Source organism: Ceratina calcarata, unplaced genomic scaffold (genome assembly GCF_001652005.2).
Source record: "Ceratina calcarata isolate Rehan_Ccalc_2016 unplaced genomic scaffold, ASM165200v1 scaffold140, whole genome shotgun sequence".
Classification (NCBI taxonomy): Eukaryota; Metazoa; Arthropoda; class Insecta; order Hymenoptera; family Apidae; genus Ceratina; species Ceratina calcarata.
Genome location: NW_017135119.1, coordinates 129,688 through 149,541, shown reverse-complemented (window position 1 = coordinate 149,541; position 19,854 = coordinate 129,688). Strand labels below are relative to the sequence as shown.

At 38.2% G+C, this 19,854-nt stretch overlaps 2 protein-coding genes across 9 annotated transcripts; one reads left to right on the top strand and one right to left on the bottom strand.

Moving 5' to 3' along the window:
- Window positions 1-439: 439 nt before the first annotated feature.
- On the bottom strand, window positions 440-5,903 carry LOC108629884 (leucine-rich repeat neuronal protein 3). The gene is made up of 7 exons (XM_026818074.1): window positions 4,978-5,903; window positions 3,264-3,376; window positions 2,867-3,138; window positions 2,348-2,607; window positions 1,806-2,097; window positions 1,509-1,667; window positions 440-1,203 (listed from the first exon to the last, which is right to left on the bottom strand). The coding sequence occupies exons 1-7, from the start codon at window positions 5,130-5,132 to the stop codon at window positions 871-873; spliced, it is 1,584 nt and encodes a 527-aa protein (XP_026673875.1). The 5' UTR covers window positions 5,133-5,903; the 3' UTR covers window positions 440-870.
- On the top strand, window positions 4,154-19,718 carry LOC108630060 (homeobox protein PKNOX2). Of its 8 annotated transcripts, none has more exons than XR_003389844.1 (8): window positions 4,154-4,461; window positions 10,372-10,480; window positions 10,700-11,009; window positions 11,277-11,477; window positions 12,144-12,435; window positions 12,905-13,104; window positions 13,192-13,595; window positions 18,792-19,718. XR_003389844.1 is itself a non-coding variant. In XM_026818102.1 (8 exons), exons 3-8 carry the CDS (start codon window positions 10,701-10,703, stop codon window positions 13,522-13,524), a joined length of 1,467 nt encoding a protein of 488 aa, XP_026673903.1. In that variant the 5' UTR covers window positions 6,015-6,424; window positions 10,372-10,480; window position 10,700; the 3' UTR covers window positions 13,525-14,816. The 8 variants fall into 8 exon arrangements, 7 of the variants coding, with proteins under 7 accessions (XP_017888621.1, XP_026673903.1, XP_026673882.1 ...); XM_026818102.1 differs by lacking the exons at window positions 4,154-4,461; window positions 18,792-19,718 and adding exons at window positions 6,015-6,424; window positions 12,625-12,756 and having other exon boundaries at window positions 13,192-14,816; XM_018033132.2 differs by lacking the exon at window positions 18,792-19,718 and having other exon boundaries at window positions 13,192-14,816.
- The last annotated feature ends 136 nt before the right edge of the window (window positions 19,719-19,854 follow it).

Genomic DNA, 19,854 nt, shown 5'->3' with positions numbered 1-19,854 from the left:
CATTCATCCGTTCCGTCCCGTCGGTCCCTCTGCGGCCCCGCAATCCGCCGGCGCGGCGTCGGCGGCGCGACGCAGCCACCGACGAAGACCCGTCTGCGAGCTTAACGCTGACGAAACCAGCCCTTACCCATACCAGATCTAACTGAAACCGCGTCCAAGCGCTCTAAACAAACCCTCCCGGGACTTGTTAAACGAAAAACGAACAACGGATCACTTCGATCAGCGACTTTCGCTTCGTAAGGATTACTGCCCCTGTGTGCATGAAAACTACACAGTTTTTCCGGAAATTATTTCACATATAAATGGAAAAGTAAACGAAACACGGTCTTGGTTCACATACTTTATTAACTTTGCATTTCGCAATGAGAATGACATTTATTAAAAAAATTAACTTATGTAATCTACAAAAAAGAGTATATGTGTGACTAAATGCATATAATCTAATATTTAACAGAATTAATATTGTAAAAATAACTGTGTTCTATAAAGAATTTGATCTTTATCATAATGTTGCAAGTAAAGCACTTAATAATGTCTCCTGTTATCATTCTCGTATCTTATCACGAGACCTTAAATCTCCAAGTTTAAAGACCTTTAGCTCTGATAAAAATACTGTACAGCGTTGCGATAGACTTTATATCTTTGTTAAATAAATTTGAAACATGGCAAATTGTATACATATAAACAGCTCCCACTTCTAATCGAACGATGCAAATAATAAGAGAGAAACTATTGAAAGATATTAATATGATGTTATTCTGCACGTTTAACTTCGTAATAATTGCATCAATTGGCCACCTGCTCATGAATGTGCTTCGAAACCTTTAAAATGTTTTTAAATCTGTATCAGTAGTCTCGATTCCTGTTTGATTACGCGAATTCGTCGTAGTCTGTCCGCGCTCTATTGTAGAAGGCTCGCGAGAAAGTGGCCGGGCTTTGCCTGCCGCAGAAGAAGAAACCGCGTCGCCAGAAGACGAAGACCGTCAGGCAAACTGGAATGGCGAGCAATAAACCGATCAAGACGCCTATAAGTATGGTGGCATCTCTTTCCGGTCGCGCTCCGTACAGGTCCAAGCAACGTAGCGTTCGATGGGACAAAGATGTCAGATTTCTGCCCTCGTGTTCCGGCGGCGAAGCGCAAACGAGCGAATCGACTTCATCCTTCATCAGTTTTCTTCCGTATTTCGGCAGCAACGTTCCGATCTAAGCTCGCACAAAACATTTCTCTTGTCGTGTATTTCAATCTATTGTTTCGTTCAGCTTTGGTTTTTAGAGAGCTTGGGTGTGCCAATTACGAAAATATTTACACCAGGCTTCGGTTTAATTCAATTTAAAATAGTTGAATGAAACTGGTAGAAAAATGGGGTTTGCAAGTTACGAACAGATTGATTTGCAAATTGGTATTGGTATCCTTGGGGTGACAGATCGATCGGCGCGATATAGGACCCCTACGTGCCTCGCGATCCAAACGTTCGCGGACTGTGTATTTCGTGATTGCCAGAACTTACCAGATATTGATTATCGCAATCGCAGCTCCATTTGTTGTTCATCAGATCCAATTCTTCGAGCAAGTCCCACTTTTCTACGAACCGCTGAGGCAAATATCGCAGGGCGTTATCCGATAAATCGAGTCTCTTCAGCGGCGGCCAAACCGGTTGCGAATTGTTCTACAATAATTTCGTTTGTTTAACAATATTCTTCTCAAACTTAATTATCTTCATCATAGCTTTTTAATCTTTCACGTTCGCTGTTTAACCAGGAATTTTTAAATAATCGGCTAGCTTATCGTAGAACGTATACGTTACCTCAGACGGAAGCGCGTACTCGTTGATTGATTCCAATTTCGGACAATTCTGTATTCGGAGATGCTCGAGCCCGGTCAAGCCTGAAAAGGAACCTGCACCGACCACTGTCAAATGTGGCATACAGCAGAGGCTCAGCTCCTTCAGCTTTGGCATTATCGGGAACGACTGATGTGAATTGATTATTTGAATAGGATTCTCATCCATGTAAAGCACTTCCAGCGTCAGTGCCTCGTTCAGTGAAGCCGGCGGGATGAAAAATTTGTTCCCGCTTATGTTCAGTTTCTTAAGATGTCTGATTAATCATACATTTAACGAGTTTTAATAAACGATTATTTATAGAATAATATGTTTTTTATAAAAATACAAATTATTATTAGTAACGTTAATAGTAAATCGAAAAGTGTTTCCGAGGTTTTATGTAGACTGCAACTCATGTGTACATAGATGTCTGCTACTCCTTATCAATTTAATCGGAATTACTTTGTATCTCTATATGTCCACTAGTTCGGTATTAGTTCAATAAAAGATTGCGAGATACTTGCATGGCCGTGCGAAATAGATGTTCCGGGAGTGTCGTCAAGTTGCAATAGCTCAGGTCCAATTCTTCCAGTTGTGAAAGAGAGGAGAGCGCTATGGTAGTACGTGCGTCGATATTCGTCAATGGATTTCCAGATAGATTCAATATTTTAAGGCTCGACATGTGCTCGAAAATGTCCTGGTTTAACCAGTGAAGCTTGTTATGAGCCATATTTAAGGTCACCAACTTTTCTAATGGCTCGTAAGCGAATGGAGAGAACTTGCCCTGAAATTTTCATGAATATTATTTTTTTTAATTACCGCGTCAAATTAAAAGCTATTGCATTTTTTTAGAAAGAACATCGTCAGTGCTAAGAATTGAGTTTCATTTCTCGGGGATCTAAACTTCCGAGATAACAATTGAATAATACAGTGACTAACAGAGATTAAGTTAGTCACCGCCTTCCAGTTAGATTAGTAATAAAGTAAATCAATAAATACGATGTACTAAATGAAAATAATAATGACGTAAAAAAATGAATTACCTCAAATACTGACGGACGCAACGCTTCCCCCGTAAGATAATTATAACTCAAATCAAGTTCGGTGAGATTGATGATCTGTTTGAAAGCTCTATCATCGATGCTTGTAATTTCATTATGTTGCAAGATCAATTTCTTGATTCCCACTTTCGGGAACGCTTTCACGTGAACTAATGAATTGTTTTTGAACAACATTATTGGCATCGATTTATTTGGCCATTGAGAGTCTTCGAAGTGGTTCGTTAAATTTTTATTATCGCAATCTATGATATCACCTGATAAGAAAACGTCGTCACTCGTTAGAACAACGTTCACATATAAGTATGGAAATTGTTAATTCCTATCAATGTTAATACAATCGAACTTTCAAAATATATTATAAATACACCAAAGTCTATACCTGTGAAATTGCATACGGTATACAAATTTGGTTTCACTACCTCTTCAGTTTTGTTCGTTTTACTCGTTTCCACATTTTTCGTATCCGTCGCGTTCGTTTCGGTAACATTGTGGCTGTTAACATTCCACACGCATAAGCAGAAGATAAGTAACAATCTGTATTCCATAGTTTCTTACGGATTGGCACTGGTCGTGCTTCAGGTGTACAACTGAGAATCGGTTTCCTGTATCAGACGACTACCTCTGATAAGGTAACTGATGGTGGTGATAAGATACTGATTGCGGTTTGTTAGTCATCGCACAGGCAGATATATACTTTCGATTTTAACTCTTCCAACTTAAAAGTATAGATTTATTTTCTTATGTTACACATACATTCTATTACAATTATAATTACAATTTAAATTAAGAAAGGTTCTACGCAATTTCCTTCTATTTCCATTCGTTAAAGAATAATTGACAATGAACGAAAGAAATTTTAATTTTTCCAAGATTTTGTCAAGATTTTTCTAAATTTTCGTTTTTTCTCAAATATTCTTAAACCGTTGGACCTAAGATCTTTTTCTTCGTCCTAGCGAAAAATGTTTCAAAGAAAAGTTGTATTTCTAGCTGTCAGTGATTACCGACTGTGTTTTGGATTACATTGAATCCCATTTGCTGTCCCAACAATTACACGAGCGCTACTACTCTTTAATAGTATCTCCTTGGTGATGAACATTAGATATCTCTCAATTATCAATAAGTATTGAAAATTTCGAATACTCCGGGACGTTCGCGGGACGATTGAATTGAAGGGACAAAACTGCGTCGGTGCAGCCATCTAGCGGCGATCCGCGGTACCAACGGCAGAAGAGAAATGTTCGCGAAAAGTATTGAATCGGTGACGTCACAAAAGACGTGTCAGTGGAAGGAGTAGACGGGTTTGTGGAGGAGCGTGTTGAAAAATGTCCGATTACTTTAATTTATCGTACGGCGTGAATAGCGGGTAAACAGAGGTGTCCGTGTTGACGCGCGCGTGAACGGTAGATCGGTGTCGGTACACCGATCATCGTCGAGCCCCGAGGTATCACGTGGAGCAAGAAGATAAAATCCAGTTTCCGAAGAGAGCAGTCAGACACGCCGACCGAAATATCGTTGGAAAATAAAACTCGTTCGACTGGCCAGTTGTTTTTTTCATCGCGTTTGGATTCGGCGATACGGTAAGTGATCGAGAAACGAACGTTCGATCGATCATCGTTACGCAGACGGACAGCTGTTCCCCGGGCATATCGTACGTTCGGTCTAATTCATACTTCGCTGGGCCATGCACCTGCTAGTTAGTGAGGTTAGGTTCATTTATTCGTTCTTGGTGCGCCGATACACGCGAAAAACTTGTTTCGTGCGCAATGCCCCTCGCCTTCCCTCCCAGTGAACGCCCATTTCTCGCGGCCTGCCTTGACAGAATTGCGGATTGATACGATCGATATTGTTAAGGGTCTTCCAAAGACTGACTTTTTCCAATGACACCGTGCGTATCCATCCGACTCATCCTCGCTACCAACCGCTTTTCAATTAGCGGTCGTTATCTAACATACTACGCTCCTTGCAATTTATTCTTTCAATTGAAATAATAATTGTTCCCCTAAACATGCACTACCTAGACAGCAAGTTAATTCTATGCTAAACGTCTCATAATTATAAACATTCTACCTAGATAAAAATACATGATTGATTACTTATAGTACAAGTCTTCACAGGTTGTTTTAATTCTTCTATTAACCACATGACTATCTATCGTAACGCCCACGTACTTGTTCATAAGATAAGTAACTGGCGGGAATGCCTTTATGTTCGTTATCATGTTCCTGTATTTGCCAATAACAGTTGACATTTATAACAAAAGAAATGTAATTCCTTATAAAGTACCAGCAAGAATATATAATCGCGGGTAATAAATTACGTTACTTAAAACTGTATACCGGTGAACGATGAAAATTAGTAGCATGGACCAGCTAGTGTCTACTCCCGTTTATTTAGAACCCAGTTAAGTGAATTACGTCAAACAATAAACGTGCAGCCTCACGACGCAGGAATATTACCGATGCAACCGAGCAAATCGCCTGTTTACATCGTATCGATGGAACCGGTTGCAATCTTCCAGAGAATTTGTTTACGAAAAAAATGAGAAAAACAAGTCTGCAGTTATAATCGGCGATATGCACGCTACAATGTATATATAAATACTGTGAATACTATAATCTTCTTGACTGGACGAGTATTTTACTTGTATTAAGAGGACTGCGAATTTTTAATTCTCACGAGCATGTTTAAGAAGAAGTGATCTAATTAGAAATTTTCTTCATACATTATGCGGCTGTTTACCATATTTTATGTACGCTCGTTTTTATAGTTCTGTATCTGATTTAACTAAAGATATTCAGTATTGAGAATGATGTTTTGTGTAATCGAAAATTTGTGTCTTTTAACGACAAACGAGAACACATCTCTCTTTTCCGTTTCGGAGTAGAAAAATGAGGTAAAACAAGATTTCGACTGAGAGAAGTTGAAACGAAACGAAGTCGAATTTCCCGCATTTTATCGAGCTCCCGATAGTGGAACCGTTGCGCAGCGATGGTAAGGGGATCGGCGCCGTCGGCAGCGGTGGCCCCTTGTAGTTTTTGCTACGCCCTCTTCGCATGAAAATGATTCTTCCCCGGCGCGGAGCGGCGCGGCGTGCCGTGGTAGTAGGGATCGCCGACCGTTGGTTATCGAACGTGTTTGACTGACAGTTGGACTATCTCGTGTCAGGCTCACGATGAAAGGGAGAAAGAAAAACAGCTTCTGGCCTCTGCATTAACGCCCACTGAAACGATCCCCGGTGCCGTTCTTTAAATTCTGCTCTATCTTTCTCTGTCTCTCCGTGGGCACCGGTTTTCGTTGCGGCTGTCACAACGCCGGTTTTTAAATACGCCGTTTGACTGACAAGTAGTAAACAAGTCCGTTCGCCCACCACGGGATACCATCTTTGTCGTAATTAACTCTTTTCCGTGCCGGATCAGTCTCGTGTGCTCGCGTCAAACGTGTTTCTTGTGGTGAAATTGTTTTTACTCGCGCGTCATGGTGTTTCGGACTCAATTTTTAAAATGTTAGACTCTCGTGCAAAACAAGTCAGGCTTCTCCAAGGTGACTCTTTTTCAGATAACATATCAATTATTGGTTAAACGTTTCTGATAATTAGTTCTTAATTATGCATGTGGTATGAACATTACTCGCGTTACGACACTGTCCGTCTTTATGACTTATTGAACAAGTGAAAAATGGTAAACAAATTCTTTCCAGCTTTTAAGATACATTTCTCATTGGCTATTTTGCCAAATGCATTCTGTATTTTTTTTTTATTAATACACAATAATCCGCGATTCTAAGCATAAAGTGATCTATCGAATGCGCCATGAAATAAGTTAGTACAAATATTTAACCACTGACGTATACTCAGGGCAATTTAAGTACATGCTTTCCTACGCTCGAAAGTGATCACTAGCTATATCTTTGGCACTTAAAGAGTTAAAGATTTGTTTCTCTTATTAGCGCTCGTAAATACGTTTCATTGCTCATACGGCTACTGTGTTTTAAACGTGAATCACTGACTATGTCTTTTATTACGCTATGTATTTCACTTAAAAACAATCACACACGTTTCCTACTCTCACAAGTGATAGTAACAATGGTAGTAATTTTTTACAACAAGCAATAACTGATAAGTTAATTTCGAAGTGCGTACATTAATATATTGCTCTGATCGCGCTTTTAAGTACAAGCGTATGTATTAATCACAATATTTTTAAAGACACGAACACTCATATCTCTTTGTTTCTTATCGAATAACTTATACTGTCCCTTACTTTTAGATTACACACGTTGTTAATTGTATATTTTTAGTCTGTAATACCCAGCTTCGGTGTCGTAGCAGTCATTAACTTGTTAAACAAAATCAACACGCGTTACGCTATAAATCGCGCGAGCATAACACGCATTCGTCATTGCGTAGTTTCCGCCCGATCTACTTCATTTGAATTAATAACGGCGCATAATTTTAAGCTGCGTACGCGACACAATGAGAGCGAAAGTGCTTTGAATTCTTGCTCAACGAAAATACTAGATGTCTGTGTAATTTTGAAACGCTTATTCTGTAAATAGGAATCCGTCTGTATAAACAGTTTTAAAAAGAATTACCAACTACAGTTTTTATTTCGTTGTCGAGGGACGTGTTTATTCATTCAGTCTGAACATTATAATAGGTATTGTTTTACATTTCAAATCGAAAGCGAATCTGAATAACCAGGAAATTAAATGGAAATAAATTATGATAATTATATCATTAATTAAAGTAAAATTAATGCACAGAACTAAATTTTCCGTGTCTTATAAGTAGAATAAGTAAGTCACTTATTCTTAAAACGTCAATACGTTTGACGTATAGGAATAATTAAAAATTAAAGCATGCACCTTGAGAATGCGAAAATTCTGTAATATCATTCTAACTTAACATATTGTATTCTAGCTTCTGATATCTTATAGAATCTACATGAGACCTTCTCTGCTATTACTACATGACCGAGTCGCTAATTATACTTCATATAAAAGCTACATAATTCATTTTATTCCCTTTTGTAAAAAGCAGATCGCGATCGAGTTAAATGAGGTCGTATTACGCATAAAATTTGTATATTCACTGTTGCTTGCACAAGTTTTCTTCGCGTGCATTTTATCTCGCGACCATGGGTACCAGCACGTGTCACATAGTGGTATAAATTGACTTATACGAGCACACGGAAGTCAGATATCTATTGAGGACGTACAGGCCGATATTTCAATGAGCATTACGGATTACGCAAATATATTTTTACTGGTTTCTCTGCCGTCCTCTGGCTCGTTAGAGTATACGCGTTTGGCAACAGCTGCGTTCAAATACCATCGGGCATATCCAAGAATTCGAAAGCGATGCAACGCGTCGTTTGAGGGAGTAAAATGAAGAAGAGAGCCGTCACACCCTTCTCGCTTCGTTCTAGCAACACGCGCGGCGATTACGGAAGATGAGAAAGGAAAACGGCTGAACTTTTCGGTATTAGCTCAGAAGCCTGAGAAGCTTTAATCAACGGGCGTAGCGTACGAAAAGAAACTAGAAGCAAACGAAATGGTAAACAGTATAAAATAGTAAGAACGGGGAAAGCTTTACTGAAAGTTTTATCTGCTAATGAAGGGAGCTTAGCTTGATTAAATTTTAGAATACTAATTTAGCTAATAGTTCTAGTATTACCGATAGTAATACGTTTCTTGTAATGTACTTTTAATGTAATACAGGAAATGATTACTTATTTTCATGTAAATTAAATAAACGTGTCTCACGTTTTCTATAAAATTTTTAGTATGTAAATTGTGGGAACTTCTGTTAACGGCTATTCGTAGAACAAGCATAAAATCAACAACATGAAGAGATTTTATTGTTAATTATCTTCGTGTGAATCGATGTAAAGGTAACAAGACAATGGCTAAATCTGCAATGCTCAAGTTTCGATGAACTGATAATTACGGTTGGAGGAGCACAAGGTTGTTAACACGAAAAGTGCGTGTTTGGGAAGAAGCAGTATTGCTTATGAAATACAAACTACGCAGAAGCTAAACATGATCAACTTTACTTTCGGACAATCCAGCAAATTCGTTTTGGATAAATTTGATCAATTCCGAATTTTCAGAACAGTGTGTGTAAATCTTTGCAGATGGAATGTAGAGAAACGGGCAGGCATGAGAGAAAATGGAATATTCGACGAAGCATCGCGCACAAGCCTGCGTGGAGAGATACGTAATTTGATGTTTGCATTAAGAAGGAGACCGTGAAACAGAAAGACTTGAGAGGCAGAAAAGAAAGGAACAAGTTTAAAGCCGTCTCGATGTGTGAATGCACCGGTGGAAACGAGCCCCGCTGACCGTACACAGCGTCAGCGATAATATTTTTAAATGAAAGCGGCGAGAGAGACGACAGGCACAATAAATATCGGGTTTAACGTAAAGATGCGAGCGATGTGGAAGCACCACTTGCAAGTAATGGTAGCTCTGTCGAACCTCCTTTTTCTACACGGCTTCGCAACGAGGAGTGCCACCTTCTTCTTTCTCCTCGCTACTTCGCTGCGTTTACTTTGATGTATCCGACACTTCTTTTTATTTATATTGACACTTCTTCACGCTCGCCCGTTCTTTAGCCTCGTTTAATTATCAACGTGTGCGGATCGTTGACTTTCATCGAACTGAGAAACACTGCTGCAAGTTGTTTTAAAAGTGATAAAAAATAGGTGTGTAATTCCGATCGAAAGACGCTTCGCGTTTAATTATCGCTTCGAGTATGAATTATCGCTTTAAAAATTAACTTCCGTAAAATAAGTAGAATAGCATGTAGTAAATAGTCGACGTATCACGAATTATGTAAAATTGTAGGAAATTACGTTACTTCATCGAGGTCGTTTGGCTGTTCTGCAAATTTGTTTCTCTTTTTTTATCGATAATTATCGCGAATAACTGCGGTTTTTGGGGTCGTCGCCGTCGCCTCGTCCGCCAGTTTTCGCGTGTGTCGCAGTACTTTATTTATTCATATCGAGGGAACGTGTATGGGGATCGGGGAAAATTCAAAAGGAACGTTCGGAATGGGAAGCAGAACTGGTGCCAGCAACAGTGCTGATGGTGTTGAGACCGTCTAACGATGACATTTAAATGCAGTGCCGCGCATCGTTTCGTTCTCCGTGCCACCACGATTCCCTTCTTCCTTCGTTCCCTTCCTTTTTCCCACGTTCCCCGGCTCATCTCTGCGCGAAATACGCGCGGATATCTTATGTACAAAATGTGCGATACCTTTATCTCATTGTCCTTATATTTTCGCCAAATGTTCGTTTAGTATATACGCGGACTTTTAAACAAAATATTAATCTTCTATTTATCTTGTCTAAATTCCAGTTCAACAATTGCAAATTAATGCAACTATCAGTTCATTGTACGAAGTAGATGTTTGATCTATCTTTTAAGAAGATATGCATTCAATGGCAGTGATGATTACTGAACAACGTGTATGGTTTTTGTTACAGTATAATTCTGTGGGAATTGTCGAAGGATCGAGGGTAGGTCGAAGGATATTTAAAGAAGAAGCCCTGTGGGATTTGGGCAACGATGGAAGCTGCCAGACAGGAATGATAGGTATCAAGAGCATCATTTCCATTCTAAAATACAAGCATAGTAAAAAGCAAAATAAAAATAACAAAAGTAGCGGTTTAAAGTTATTATTATTGTCGCATAAGCAAGCTTTTCCCGCGACTATTGCAATTTATAAATGATAAAACGCATTGTTCTTTTAGAAGTCCACAGTTCACTGATTATACTTAAAAAATAAATGGCGAATTGATTATATTTATGCAGAATGCAAGAGGGTAGCACCGCCGTGGCGCTAGCGATGGTGACTCCTGGCTACGATCAGGACCCTGCAAGTGGGGTTGCCGATTACACGGCTCATCAGGATCAAGCCCAATTTGAGGCGGACAAAAGGGCGGTTTACAAGCATCCCCTCTTCCCGTTACTCGCGTTACTCTTCGAAAGATGCGAACAGGCCACCCAGAGTTCGGACAATTCGACGTCCGAAAGCTTCAACATGGATATACAGGCCTTCGTCCAACACCAAGAAAGAGACCGAAAGCCTTTCTTGATCAATGACCCCGAAATTGACGGTTTGGTAAGTTCCCTTAATGTATAAATCCTTGATTTTCAAAAAACGGATCATTTTAGAAGGAGGCATATTGACTTTCAAATTTATTTAAATCGGAATTCAGCACAATATTAGCTTATAGAAATGTTTTGAAATTGATATGGTAGATCCGTGTTTCTCGTTGTAAAACAAAAGAGGGAGAAACGATGAGCGAGTGGTTGCGCGAGTCGATGTATGTATAAAAAGAAGATCGTTCGGGCAACCAATATTGTTTTTCTGTCCCTGCCGACGCAGATGATCAAGGCGATACAGGTGCTGCGGATTCATCTACTCGAACTGGAAAAGGTGCAGGAGCTGTGCAAGGACTTTTGCAACAGGTACATCACGTGCCTGAAGGGCAAGATGCAGAGCGAGAATCTGCTGCGCAGCGATTACAGCCACCATGGACACGACATGGGTCCGTCCAGTGGCAGCAACGGGAGCAGTCCTTTACAGGTTAGATATTATTTTGAACGAATGTATTAAGGCGGCCTTGGCCTTCGTCTCCCCCTTTACCTATGTAGTTATCCTTTTTTTTAGTGATGCGCAAGAATCACGAGTATGTACACGCTCCTTTCTCTTTGCCTCTATCTCTTAACTTTTCGATGGCTTAAGTCGATTAAAGAAGCCATACCTTCTCGATGTTGAAGTTGTTGTTTCGTAGAGAAGTTGTATAAGTGTTAGAGTCGAAGATGAACTGATAGAAATGATAGAATAGTAAAAATTTCCTGACCCTCTGTCGAAAACTTCATTTTGCGAGCACTTCGACGTAATTATAGTACTTGATGACAAAATCCGATCGACGGTTCTATAGTTAGTGATATTTCATTTATCGATATTGATGGATTGAAAAATTTGCGTAATATTAATTTCTATTTTCTATAAGCATTAAGAAAATGTTTCCTCGTTTTCTATCTATCCTTAAAATCTAACTAATCAATGGTGTTTCGAAACTAACCGCATGTTGTGTAAAATTCTTCAGGTAGGAATAGTTACATAACGATAGCAATAATGATGATAATAATATTGGGAACAAGTGAGTGATACTTGCGCGTCGCTCAAAAATATTATAGAACCCCCACCCCTGCTCTCTGACGGCTAGTTGCGACATATATTTCCCAGGTGCTGTCTTCTACAGGCAATGATGTTGAGTCGGGAGCTAACGGATTCAGAGTGAGCAGAGGAGACACCCTGTCGGAGAACGGTGGCGCGGTTCACACACCCGCTCTCGAGGAAACCGGTAACGACAGGCCGTCGTCGGTGCGGTCATCTTCCACTGCTCACCGATCGATCAGATCATCCAGCCAAGACAACGACGATCCCCTGTCACCTTCCACCGTACATGGAAGCACGCCTCTGTCACAAATCGGGGCTCATTCCTGTCCACCTGTTAACGACATGTATCTCGGTCAAGGTATATTCTACACTTCATACTTTCCTATTATGATATTTCCTATGCGATATCGAGTTTAACAATGTTCTCTATGTATTTTAATTTTTGTTTATTTTTTCCTTTTCGTTTAGCAACTTGTCTAAATTTAAAAGAAAGTGGTGAAATTATTTTGTTAACTTCGACGTAAGCATATTATACTTACGTTTATAGATGATATGGACTATGTGAATATTGGCGACAGAATATATTTAGAAGAGGCTGGCTATTGGGGCCTTCTTCCCTTACAGGAACGTGAAAATGAATTCGTCGATGTGGGAGATGTGAATGATGAAAAGTATTTTGGTTAGAATTTTTCAACGACTATGTGTTTTCATTTAAACAATAATCACTAATAACAATTATTATTCAATGATAATAATAATAGTACTGTCCCCTCTGCGTAAAGCTTTACTGTTTCTCAAATTATATGTGCACCGCGTTCATTTTATAGATATTACTGTGGCGGGTTCCCCTTCACCTGCACCAAGCGAGGACGAAGAAGAAGGCTGTGGCACTGGCACTGCTACTTCCAATCATAGTAGCGGTCACGGAGGTAGTCACAGTAGCATTAAAAAGGGAAGACAAAAACGGGGTGTCTTACCTAAACATGCTACCAGCATTATGCGAACCTGGCTCTTTGAACACCTAGTCGTAAGTATAATTATATTCAGACAATCAAATTAAGTTATTAAATTTAGAAGAAACTGCGAAAATATGGATGCCTGTTATCTGTTCCAGCATCCGTACCCTACGGAGGATGAGAAGCGTCAAATAGCGAGTCAAACAAACTTAACGTTACTGCAAGTAAATAATTGGTTCATCAACGCTCGTCGACGGATCCTGCAGCCGATGCTTGACGGCGCCGGTGCCGATCCGGTCCAGCGTGCCGGTAAACGTCATAAAGTATCGAAGCACGTGGCGCAGCAGCAGCAGCAGCAGCAAGCCCAGCAACAGCAGGCAGGTGGCTGGCAATCCGAGGACTCTGCAAGCGATTCGGGCTCTAGCGACGGTGAGGGAGGTGCCGATAGATCGAAAGACGGTAACGATAGCGACGAAGATGATCTTCACTGACCTCCGTCGATCACCGAAACGTCAACCTCTTTACGGTACCTTCGAATCCAGTTGCTCACTACAGTATTAAGGTATTCGAGAATAGATTTCGCTTTAACTGTCAAAATACGTAATTATTCTCGCGAAAAGTCAAGGGTATTATTGGTCGAGGTTATCACGCTCTCTCATCAAATCCGACAGACTTTTTTCTCGTTCTTTTCTTCGTCTTTTATCTCCTTTACTATTTACAGACGAATTCTAGGTTTTGAATCAAATCGGTAGATCCGTAAGGAATTCGTGAAATATAGGAGAAAAATATCGTGGATAATTCGTTTGAGAAAATGTGTTCTCTTCTATTCCATAAAAGAGAAGCATGACAAGGAAGAAACTACTTTTTATTAAATTCGAGAAAAAGAATCTTATATAGAATGAAGCTTCTTTCATGGAATTGTTATATTTTTCACCAGTTTCGTTGATTCGTTGATAAGCAGTGTTATTTTCTTCTTTGTAACGGTTCTTTATTTCTTACGATTTATTTATTCCTGATTGAATTGTTAATTTTGCATATGCAGTTCAGAGTGACGAACGAAGGTGCTACGTGTAGCATAGCTTAAGTCATCATTTCTTCCACGGCATTTAGTTAAACAGAGCGTAGTACTAATATCGGTAACTGGTTTATAGGAACAAATTATTATTTTTCGAGAAACACTTGAATGTTCGCGATACGAGAAGAGAATTTTGCGTGTAACGTGTACACATTTGTTCTATTTACTCGTTTATCGACGAACTTATGCAAAGTTGAAGCGATGACAAAGAGTCGGTGTGTTACTGTTTATATATTTTTATATCAATACTTTATTTCCTTAAATATACTTTTTCCTTGGCTTCGAAGCAACACGAATCGTCTTTCAATGTTCAATAATACTAAAAAAATGATACATACGTGATTAGAGAATTACAAATATAATTTTCATTAAGGAAGTACGTCGTTTAATTTTCAAGCAGTCTTTACGATATCTGTTCAGTTACAGAAACGTACATATAGTCGTCCCTCGAATTTTCCGAGGAATTACAATTAAACGGAGAGAAGACTAATAGTATTTAAAATAAAATAAACAGAATAAGATAACGAAGATCATCCTTTGACCATTTACTGGTGCGATTCAGTCTCACATAACTAAATTGACACAAGAATAGATATAGTAGAATTAATTTCCTGAAATGGGATACTTAGTACTTTCTATAGCGTTAAAACAGGAAATCGTCCAAACGAGACTATGTATAATAATAAGAATCTTGAATGATGGCGTGGACGTACGTCGTTCTCAACCCTTCCTATACTTAAAGTAAGCCACGACGATGTTTGTGCTACTACGTTTAAACATAAGACGAGATGTGTTTCTGTGATCGGTCGACATACACACACAACCATCGGACAGCAAAAAACAGTAAAACTATAATCGAAGATGAAAATGAAAAACAGAGCGCAAAGTGATTGCGATGATCAATTGTTACGACGAACAACAATCTCGGTCTTGTACTCTTCGTGCCATTAAAGAGCGTGGTAACTTACGCGTTTTAGTCTTTGTTCAGCTCTGCAGTGTCGTGACATAGCGAAGTGCTATCCCTCCAAGATAATAATAATAATAATAATAATAATAATAATAATAATAATAGTAACGATAACAATAATATTATTATTAATATAATACTATTTCGATTAATAACAATGATAATATAACAACTACTTTAAATATATGATGATTATATTTTTAAACTCTAAGTGTCGTCTTTAAAAAGATAAAAAGTGAAATATTGCGTGTACCGCAGTTGAACGAACGTGGTACTGCTGTACATATACAATACACATGGACTGTTAGAAATAAAAAGAAGAAGAAGAATATTAGTGTGATTATTCGAGAAGGAGAGAGCAAAGTGAAAACGCATGAGGGGAAAGAGATATCCTGTAAGATGACGTTACAGAGTCAAGAGATGTGAAAATAAAGCTCGACGACAAGCACACATGCCATTTTAGGATCATAAGTGTTCATACGTTTGCTGTCTCCATATGATCGGTTGCGTTTTACTGAAAGTATATATCCATCATGTCGCGAGTGCTGAATACTTGGCAAGACGGGTTTGTTTATATTAGCCTCCATTTAAATTTCATGACAATTAATCATCGTGTACATACATACGACGCCTGCGCTATAAAACTGTCTTCGATTTATCCTGCGATTATGTATTTCGAAGCGATCCGTCCATCGCATTTTCAATACCGCTGATACACTTTTCCGAAACGTTAACTGCCTTCTAAACGCTACCGAAACAGACATTTTTTTAAACTATCTTTGAGATCTAAGTATTCTACAGTTTTTACAAGATGAACTAACGAGCTTTATTGTTTTCACTTAAAGATTATGTCAGTTCGCATGTCGTTAATTTTCATACATTCAAGGTTCAGGAATTTTGCAGAAATGAAATTTCTTTCTAAAATTTTCTCTTGCGATTTTGTGAATTATTAGAACCAATGAACATCGAAATGCGTAAGAGAAACTGATATACTTCGACGCGACGAATTTCGTAGGATTTCTTGCGGTGTGATTCTTTAAGTATGCAGCACTCAATCGATTTATTTGCATAGTTCCATGCGATCAAAGAAATTTGTGATCCATGAGTGTATAGTTAAGAAATAAACGCTAGTCCGCTGATTGCTCTGCATTCGTAGCAAAGTTTTAATTATAAACGCTATTCTTGCAATGTTCGAACCGTGAGAGGAATATAAATCTTGTAAAAAGAAAGGATAAATTTTTTATCGCGCAAGATCAAAATGAGAACAGAACTGGGTGTATTTTATTTATTAAATGCGAAAGGGATAAGAGGTGTAACTTTTAGCTTCCTTGATGTACTTTACAAAATCCATTTATTGTGCGTGTGTGTGAGAGAATTACATTTACTCCGCAATTAAATGGTATCCTACTTTTTCTTTGGAAATACAGATGTAATCTATGTAAATAGCCGACAACAGGCACAGGGTGCTTCCATTAGTGGCTTACGAGCATTTTTCGAGGCAAACTTATGAGGGGAAAGAGATATCCTGTAAGATGACGTTACAGAGTCAAGAGATGTGAAAATAAAGCTCGACGACAAGCACACATGCCATTTTAGGATCATAAGTGTTCATACGTTTGCTGTCTCCATATGATCGGTTGCGTTTTACTGAAAGTATATATCCATCATGTCGCGAGTGCTGAATACTTGGCAAGACGGGTTTGTTTATATTAGCCTCCATTTAAATTTCATGACAATTAATCATCGTGTACATACATACGACGCCTGCGCTATAAAACTGTCTTCGATTTATCCTGCGATTATGTATTTCGAAGCGATCCGTCCATCGCATTTTCAATACCGCTGATACACTTTTCCGAAACGTTAACTGCCTTCTAAACGCTACCGAAACAGACATTTTTTTAAACTATCTTTGAGATCTAAGTATTCTACAGTTTTTACAAGATGAACTAACGAGCTTTATTGTTTTCACTTAAAGATTATGTCAGTTCGCATGTCGTTAATTTTCATACATTCAAGGTTCAGGAATTTTGCAGAAATGAAATTTCTTTCTAAAATTTTCTCTTGCGATTTTGTGAATTATTAGAACCAATGAACATCGAAATGCGTAAGAGAAACTGATATACTTCGACGCGACGAATTTCGTAGGATTTCTTGCGGTGTGATTCTTTAAGTATGCAGCACTCAATCGATTTATTTGCATAGTTCCATGCGATCAAAGAAATTTGTGATCCATGAGTGTATAGTTAAGAAATAAACGCTAGTCCGCTGATTGCTCTGCATTCGTAGCAAAGTTTTAATTATAAACGCTATTCTTGCAATGTTCGAACCGTGAGAGGAATATAAATCTTGTAAAAAGAAAGGATAAATTTTTTATCGCGCAAGATCAAAATGAGAACAGAACTGGGTGTATTTTATTTATTAAATGCGAAAGGGATAAGAGGTGTAACTTTTAGCTTCCTTGATGTACTTTACAAAATCCATTTATTGTGCGTGTGTGTGAGAGAATTACATTTACTCCGCAATTAAATGGTATCCTACTTTTTCTTTGGAAATACAGATGTAATCTATGTAAATAGCCGACAACAGGCACAGGGTGCTTCCATTAGTGGCTTACGAGCATTTTTCGAGGCAAACTTATTTTTCATTTTGTGTACTAGCTGGCCCACTGTGTTCTTCACGGCCAACACTAAACTCTGGAACAACGCGGATCAGTCTTTTAATTTATATTAGATTCGGAATAGAAGTGACACCAAAATAAGATCTGATTTCTTGGGGTTTACGATATCGTTCCAGAGTTATAAAGACTCTAGGCGGAAAAAGCCAGATGATCGAGGCAAAAGTAAAACGATAACATCAGTTGAAGACAGCTTTTATTACAGTATAGCTCCATATACGGTGTAGTGATGTAAGTAAAAATATTGGTCGAACGATCGTGGATAGAGAAAGAAATCAACGAACTTATTAAAAATTGAAATGTACGCTAATTCAAAAAATTCTTATTTAAATTTAAACGATCCACGATCAGCCGCACCGGTTAGATCGTCGCTGTTTTACAAATACCAGCAATAAATGCGCACTATCCGTAAAAGAATAGAATCTAAGATTATCGTCGCCTCGTATATAAGACGGTCAGATCCACCTGGTACGGGACTATACTGTACACTTTCGATTAAGTATAACTAATAAAGTAATAAAGGTAGAGATTAAGAGGTAGGTTGTAAGGCTGAACCACGTATACGTATGTGCTGCGGCACCAGGCGACTGTGATAACTCGGTGGGCGGTGCCCAGCCTCCTACTTCATACTTGTATACTAAAAATTATGGAATACTTAAAGAAAAGGAAAAATACATACACAAACGACACAGAAACAGATCGACAGTAGAAACATTTACCGAAAACGATCGACTGTATTATATGTTGGAGCTTGCATTGAGAAGACTTAGCGCTAGGTCCTTAAACTTGTCTGAATCGCTGTATAAAAGTGTAACACTTGGTGCGAGAAAGAAAATCGAATGATTTTTAAGTAAGTTCGCCTTTAAATGAAACAAGAAAAGTTCGATTGACATTGATTTAGAAGATTGAAATTGCAATGACATGGATTTACCATAATTATAAAGAGAGACGATGCATATACTGTAATAGTTTAATAATATTTGAGAATGAGCATAAGGATAACTGAGAGTGAAGCATATGAACATTTTCGTCCTTTCAGGTGCGCGAGAACGGACCTCCGAATAAATCTCTAGCGGTTGCGCATTAATGATTGAGGTGCAAGCTCTAAGATATTTAAGAAGATAGGAATGGACCGAACAGTGACGATAAGAATTTTCGTAGAAGATTAGGTTTAACGTGTTTTCTTAACTGCCTCAGTTCGTTATACCATTTACTCATCTTCCATACACATTTATAATTAATGTACTAAAGAATGATGTTTTTTACGCGTTATATTTCACGTTTTCCATATTACATAGTTGATTTAGTAGACATATGATAATATTTCATTATCTCTGCTATGCATCTATTGTATTCAAAAGAACAGCAATTTATGCAGGGTTAAAAATATTCTTTTTCTATTGTTGAACTGTAATTGCGGCGCAATCATAATAGCGTAAGTGTTTCACGTTCCTTATTTTGAGTCTGTAAAACGATTAGCACAAGTCTTAAGGTCTTCTTATTCTTACTATTTCTGTTCAACTACTAAACTGTTTATCTACTTTCTTTTCTATATCGTATCGTTAAATGTTGTTGTTCGATTAATGTGAGCGAATTATAAAGACGTTTATAATAAGATTTTCAATATTTCAGTTCGTCCGTTTTACAAACTATTTATGGAATTCCGAAAAAAAATTGTTCTATATTTTCTCATAAGTATTTAAATATTCATTAGTAAAGTATGTTTGTATAATAACACGAAAGAAACGCAGATACGTGCATACGCTGTAACACGTAACGTGAAGGACTTCCGAAGGTCCATTCCTAACTTAATTAAAATTTTAAATCGTAAATTAAACGTATTGCATACTTACATACGTACTAAAAAAAAAACGCATAAGTAAACGACTCGAATACTCCTTTCTCGTGTACATCAAGGTCCTGTTAAATAAGTTGTTTATTGATAATAAACGCCATCACGCTTGCATTACTTGTCTCCCTGACTTTTATCGTAATCCTAAGCACTGATATTAAAGTGATCTGTTTCCTAAAGAATATCATTAGGCAGGCACACAAGATAACTAGTTAAGAGGAATGACTGATAAAATAAATTTTTTACTGTT